Source organism: Sinocyclocheilus anshuiensis, unplaced genomic scaffold (assembly GCF_001515605.1).
Source record: "Sinocyclocheilus anshuiensis isolate Anshui unplaced genomic scaffold, SAMN03320099.WGS_v1.1 scaffold71, whole genome shotgun sequence".
NCBI classification, from domain to species: Eukaryota; Metazoa; Chordata; class Actinopteri; order Cypriniformes; family Cyprinidae; genus Sinocyclocheilus; species Sinocyclocheilus anshuiensis.
The window spans coordinates 541,454-549,133 of record NW_015548203.1 but is presented as its reverse complement, the minus strand read 5'-3'; the positions used below and the strand labels follow the sequence as shown (position 1 = coordinate 549,133).

The 7,680-nt window shown below is 36.3% G+C and overlaps 1 protein-coding gene across 1 annotated transcript in view; it reads left to right on the top strand.

Moving 5' to 3' along the window:
• The window catches only part of kcnd1 (potassium voltage-gated channel, Shal-related subfamily, member 1), a 74,338-nt gene that overhangs the window by 772 nt on the left and 65,886 nt on the right, over positions 1 to 7,680 (top strand). Inside the window, exon 2 of the mRNA XM_016440127.1 lies at positions 1 to 795. Coding sequence (XP_016295613.1) covers positions 1 to 795 — 795 coding nt within the window. The remainder of the gene's footprint in view (positions 796 to 7,680) is intronic.

Sequence of the window (7,680 nt, the reverse complement as noted above, 5' to 3'; positions counted from 1 at the left end):
GCAGGAATGCATTCAGGCCTTTGACGAGGAGCTGGCATTTTACGGCATCGTGCCGGACATTATCGGAGACTGCTGCATGGAAGAATACAGGGACCGCAAGAAAGAGAACCAGGAACGTTTGGCTGAGGACACAGAGGCCGAGAATGCGACGGATACTCCACTTCCGCCGCACAGCACATCTCGGGAACGTTTGTGGCGCGCCTTTGAAAACCCCCACACAAGCACCATGGCTCTCGTTTTCTACTACGTCACGGGTTTCTTCATCGCCGTCTCGGTAATAGCGAACGTGGTGGAAACCGTCCCCTGCCGACCCCCCAAAGGCAGCAAGAAAGACTTGCCATGCGGCGAGAAGTACACGCTGGCGTTTTTTTGCATGGACACGGCCTGCGTCCTCATCTTCACGTTCGAGTACCTCATGAGGCTTTTCGCCGCGCCCAGCCGCTGCAAGTTCATGCGCTCGGTCATGAGCGTCATCGACGTTGTTGCCATCATGCCCTACTACATCGGCCTGGTCATGCCTGAGAACGAGGACGTCAGCGGTGCGTTCGTCACGTTGAGGGTGTTCCGCGTCTTCCGGATCTTCAAGTTCTCGCGCCATTCTCAGGGCCTGCGGATCCTGGGTTATACTCTGAAGAGCTGCGCTTCTGAGTTGGGCTTCCTCCTGTTTTCCCTCACCATGGCCATCATAATATTTGCCACCGTCATGTTCTATGCCGAGAAAGGCACCAAGGGAACCAACTTCACCAGCATCCCAGCCTCCTTCTGGTACACCATAGTCACCATGACAACACTTGGGTAAGTCCATTCCCTTTTTATCTGCAGCTCGTGATGTTTTGAATATGCGACAGATTGGTTTTCTATATGCAGAGAGACTGCAGTGAAACTGGTTCCATGGTAGCATTTAAAAAGCTAAGGAAGGAGTAGATGAGGTCCATTAAGAACTTTCCAGAAAATTCTCATGTGATCCAAACCACTTACAGCTTCATTGCTCATTTATGATGATGACAGTGTTCTTATATAGAAGTTCAAATGAAACTTTTGCAGTGAAGAATGAGTTTGAATATGAACAGGGTTTTGTCGTAAAGTTATAGCTATTGTGTAAGCTATTGTTTTTTTAAGATTGATCAAATTGAACACTGATTTGCTTACCAGCATTAAGGTTTAGTATTGCAGTTAATTAAGATAATAATATTAATAATAATTATTAATTAATTTAATAATAAAAAACAGTTCTAAATAGTAAATAAAAAAATAAACACTAATTTATATTATTTAATTATTTTATATTATTAATATTATTATTTCTATGATTTTTTTTATTTAGAAAAAAAAATGCTCTAGTAACAGGTGAGTTATTTCCTTAAATTTAAGTAAGACACCTGCCTATATGTTAAAAAAATGCAAGGTTAGAGAAACTTAAATCACCTCCAGCTACAAAACCAGTATATGTGCCTTTGATTCCCTCATTTATACCCTGAAACCTCTTTTATAGTTCTCTGTAGTGAGTAATTTGCTCGTAAACTGAGCTGTGAATGCGTGATGCGCTGTTTCTGCACAATAGTCTTCAGCCACGTCTCTGGCCATTGGTTTGCTGTCAGGCTTTAGGAAAGCAGAAATGACAGAGTCCAGTTTTCTCTTGTTCACTGATACAGTTTAATTCCTCAGAGTGATAGATGAAGAGTGGAACGCTGTGTCACTGCGCTCCAGAGCAGAGGATGAGGAGGATAGATGAAGCATAGTCAACTTTTTGCTGAAACGTTTGGCTGTTTTGCAAAATATCTGGTAACACTTTATTTCGATAGTCCACTTTAGACATTCTATTAACAGTAAGTAACTTTGCAACTACGTGTCAACTAGCAGTTAGTAGAGTATTAGTAGACTGTCTGCTTAATATCTTCTAACACTTTCTTTGTCAACTTATTCTACTAACCCTAAACCTACCCTAACAGTCTACTCTGAGAGTTAGTAGACATGTAGTTGCAAATTAATGAGAATTAGTTGACATGTAGTTGACATGTAGTTACAAAGTTACTTCTAGTTAATAGAATGTCTAAAGTGGACTATCGAAATAAAGTGTAACCAAATATCTCAATATGGTTTCTTTTTTTCCATGTTGTTGTTGTTGGGTAGAAAACACCCACACAGATGCAATGAGAATAATTCAGATGTTGCACAGTATTGTGATGCAGATTATAGCACATGTAGGCTATGTTCCTAATGTCATAGTATCATACAGTACTACTATTTCATTAGTAGTACTCCATACTCCATTCATTAGGTTATAAATTCATAAAATACACTTCTATTGAAGCCATCAGTCAGTGTAACTTCAATTTAATGTAAATTTTGTATTTAAAAGTTTGAATTTAATTGCCAAATTCCAGGTGAAGACTTCTAATGTGCGACCTATATTCTATCTATGCATCATATAATACAAAAAAAATCTATTATGCTATATATATATATATATATATATATATGTGTGTATGTGTATATACTGTATATATGTATATGTATATGTATATAGCCAGTGACTAATATTAAAATGACTGAACTATCAAAATTATGTAATTTGCAGTACTTTATTTTCTTAATTTCTATCCTGGCTTTAAATCAAAGTTTGTAATGTTATGAGACACACCTTCAGATTGATTCATGACTTTTTATTCTTTATTAAAGAGTTTTTCAAAATGTATTGTAAAAATCCGTTGTTAGTCACACAACGGATTATTAGTCACAGTTGCACTTTGTATCATAGTGACTTGGGGGTTGTGGCCCAAACTCATATTTGTAATGTATATTGTTGCATACTGCATATGGTTTCACACACTATTTTTAGTTGCAGCCAGTAAACGTTAGATACTTTGCACTGCATTGTTGTAAATTTGGTGCAACTACATTTCTGTTGGTTTTGGGCAGTGGACGAATGATGATGGTCTGTAACAATAGTGAACAGGTTTAGATATCAGATTCACATTAGTGTTAATGACAATCTTCCCATGCATTATGCAAATGTAGGAAATAGCACCATATTAATCATAATATCTGAGCTTATCGTGCAAATGTCAGGAGCTGCATACTACCACTCTCAAGCAATACATCATCCTGTTTACATGATCATTGCGCACACATATATATTACCTGCTATCAGGTTTTCAGTAGTTTTTCATCCAATTATATGAACACTTCTTTGGTAAGACAGTGATAACCATATCTGAGCAGAGTTATTGCTATCTAGAAGTCTACATATTTTATATAAAATTGTGTGCATATTGAACTGTGTATAATATGATCGCTTCCACCTAAATGTATAATCTGTATTATATTATTAGATTTACCCACTTCATGAAGAGCAGCTCCCAAACAGATGGTTCTCATTAATGTTAGAGGTTCAGATGTTTGATCTACACTCTTAAAAATAAAGGTTCTTCACGATGCCATAGAAGAACCTTGCAAATTAATGAGAATTAGTTGACATGTAGTTGACATGTAGTTACAAAGTTACTTCTAGTTAATAGAATGTCTAAAGTGGACTATCGAAATAAAGTGTAACCAAATATCTCAATATGGTTTCTTTTTTTCCATGTTGTTGTTGTTGGGTAGAAAACACCCACACAGATGCAATGAGAATAATTCAGATGTTGCACAGTATTGTGATGCAGATTATAGCACATGTAGGCTATGTTCCTAATGTCATAGTATCATACAGTACTACTATTTCATTAGTAGTACTCCATACTCCATTCATTAGGTTATAAATTCATAAAATACACTTCTATTGAAGCCATCAGTCAGTGTAACTTCAATTTAATGTAAATTTTGTATTTAAAAGTTTGAATTTAATTGCCAAATTCCAGGTGAAGACTTCTAATGTGCGACCTATATTCTATCTATGCATCATATAATACAAAAAAAATCTATTATGCCAGATGTTTGATCTACACTCTTAAAAATAAAGGTTCTTCACGATGCCATAGAAGAACCTTTTTGTCTAAATGGTTCCATAAAGAACCTTTAATATCTGAGGAACCTTTCTGTTTCACAAAAGGTTCTTTGTGGCGAAAGAAGGTTCTTCAGATTACAAAAAGGTAAGAAAGAGATGGTTCTTTAAATAACCTTTGACTGAATGGTTCTTTGTGGAACCCAAAATGGTTCTTCTATGGCATCGCTTGAAGAACCTTTTGAAGCACCTTTATTTTTAAGAGTGTAGCAGTATCATGGTTTCAGTCTATCTGTATATATGCAGTGATGCAGACTATTACATCTCGAAGCCATCTATAATGTGCTTATTAGTAGTAATAATCACTGTTGCTATTGCTCATAGTTAGAGCTGATTTTAACAAATTATTTAACCTGTGTCACACATTTGTCATGTGTGATGGTTTCAATTGCATGATTTGTTTAAGAATGGTGTGGTATTGTGATTCAGTTTTACAATTTTTCTCCAAGCGAATGAGGTGAAGAGTTTATGTTTAGGCAAGTGCCACTCACTTTGTCTCTAAAAAGATAGACAGGCTTTGTCTGCCTGGAAGTTTCTAGTATGCCCATAATAAGACAGTTTTGCTTGAGAAAATTCTTTTTTCCGGAAAAGTTATTTTTTTTCTATTTCAATTGCATTTCCTTTTTTAAATTAACAAAACAAAACAAAAAACTTTTCACCCTCATGTTGTTCTAAAACTTTTTTTTTGTCAAATCACTGTGTTTGTTTGAATATGCGGAAATGCAAATGAGACTTGAGAGCTACAGCGGAAGGAAAGATTTGAAGCATGATGTAAAGCAAGTTTTTGTCTGGAGAATAAGTCTGTGACGCCATCCTGCAACTTTAAAACCTAATCAGTGACATTTCACCCTCAAACTAATTACTTTTACATAGACCCGGCTATGTGACCATTGTATAGTCTCCAAAGAAAATCCAATCTGGAAGCAGTCATGTTGGAACAGCAAAAGTAATGTTCAGTTTTCAAATTCAGTACTTTCTGTTTGCATTTATGTTAATATGCATGAAAAACAGAGTGACAAGAAGTATGGCATTATAAACCCTATAATCATATTTTCCAAATATAATCATGCACTTCTGTGGTTTGGAAATCCCGGGCAATGAAAAGGCAAATAACTCCATCAGGTTGCATGCTTAAGCCGTGTGCATGTTAATGAATGTCTGAATTCAATAAATTAATATATTTGTGGCTGTTCCTGAAGATGCAGCACAGAGATCACCTGATGCATTAATGTTTTATTCTGGGTTGGGTTGACTGGGCGTGTTCCCTCTGGAGAGAGCCGGATAAACACTCTGCTTTAGCCTTACTGTGCAGAAAGAAATGCATGTATGCAGATCAAAGGAGCAAGCAAAGACTCTTTAGAGACTCTCAGCGAGTGCAAGATTCGATTGGTCGGTCTGTGGCGGCAGCCGAGTGGAATTCACATTACCAGGACTTAATATCCAACTTTACGCTTCCTCTCCTTTGACCTTGACAGGGCAGCGTTTGGAGCAGGAGCTGCTGAATTAAGATGTCTGCTTCGTTCCATTTGGATACTGTGTTAAATGTTTAATGCACCCTCTAAGTTATTATTTAATACAACCTGGGAGAAAGCAGGATACAGTAGCCCAGTGTAAGACATTACAGAAGCTGCTCGTAAATGAGGTGATCTTGGCAGGAGTTACCTTGACTGCTTTGAGTTAAAAATGTGCAGAAGTGAAGAGGAAATGTCATTTGAATTGAGTTGGCAAACAGTTGCAATTTGAATTTGACACCAATTTGAGAAGTATAATTAGAATAAATTGAAATTCAAAAGAATGAATATATGGTGACTGTCGTTTTTAATTAAATAAATTGAATGCTGGCCTTAAGTTATTTTTATTTTTTTTAATTAAAAACAGCTGAAAATGTTTATAGATTAGATGATGGACGGATTGATGGATAGATTGAAGATATGTAGGCAGACGGATGGATAGATAGATAGATCCTATTCTTGTCATTCCAATTCAACGCTATTTAATGAATGAATGAATGAATTAATTTTCTTGCTTATATTGAGATTAATAACTATATATAATATTTATTTTTGGCCTTTCAGCCTATTTGCCTTTCTTTTTAAGGAAAGTGGAGTGTAGACAAAATAGGAAAATAGGGTGAGAGAGGGTAAATGGGATTGGGACATGACCCAGGTCAAACTTAAACCTGGGTCCCTGTGGGCGAGCAGCTCTTATGTCCTAAAATGTGCACTGCAGCGCTGACTCTAACCGTTATATTTTTTTGCACAGAATATATAGTACATTTAAACATTTACATTTGTTTTTTTATTGCTTTCAAAGAGCATATTAGGGAAGATATGGAATTGCATTTTTTTTCCAATAAAATATAGGAAATAAAATCTGTGTAATCTAAAGATTTACAGATTAATTGGTTCTCAAATGAGTTTCAGTCCTACACTTTACCACGGTACAACCACAGTACCTCTTACAAAAATTAACAGTTGTTTTATTGTAGTAAAAGTTTAGTAACCATGCTTTTTTGGCGTATTGATTACTATTAGTATAAGCACATTTTTACTACAAATACCATGGTTAATCTATGGTTAGTGTAGCAAAACCATGGTTAATTTGTGGTTACCTTGTTTTAATTACAGTAACTTTAGTTTTTTGGTTTTATTTGCAGTAAAACCATGGTTAATTTTCATATGGGACATTTGTCAATTGTTCTTTGCTTGTTTTAGCATTTATCAATAACAGATGTGATGGGCTGTTCAAAATATTTCCAGTTGGGGAGTAACGTTAATCTGTCCCTTTACAAGAGGACAAAACTTGTTGTCCCAGAGCATCAGCGTCCCTCTCTAGAGTCCACACTCACCATCTGCTGTTGGCTTATATAAGTGTCTTGTGGGAAAAGCGTCGTCCTTGAACAATGCAAGACCCAAGAGACCTCACAGCAGCCTCGCTAAGCGCTAATGTCTGTGACAGAAACCACTCAACTTATCACTTCGTTGAAGCTGTCAGGCTGCGTGATTGGATTGGGCCTCTTATTTTATTTTTATTTTTTTTCTCCTCAGACTGATGATCTGTCAGAATTATGTATTAGTGATGTAATGTGGTTCTGGTCTTGGTTCAGTTCACATAATTTATCTCGTGCTGGAGGCAGCGGGAACCACATGCTTTTTTTTTTTTTTTTGGGTGTGTAAAGGTGATGGCTTTATGAGATTTCTTTGATTTATTATTCTATTTCTTTATTTCTTTATTTTAATTAGTTTTTATTTTTGATGGAGGTTTTTTTTTTTTTTTTTTTTTTTTTTTTTTTTTTTTTTGGTGTGTAAAGGTCGGCCGTGATTGGCTAGGGGATTTGACTGTGGCATAAGAGATAATGCCGGCTGAGAACAGATTGAATTCAGGTGTGGATATGGTGCAATTCAATGAAGGATTTCTGATTTCTACTCTTTTTCACATGATGGGTCAGATGCTTTTATGAGTGTGAATCATGAACATACCATACCCTAGCAACCATCCAGAACACCTTAGATACCACATAGCAACACACTAAAAACTCCCAGAACAGCTTAACAGCAGCATAATAATAATAAAAAAAAAACATCCAAAGCACCTTATCAACTGCAATAAACACACACACACATACACACACACACACACATACACACACACACACACACACACACACACACACACACACA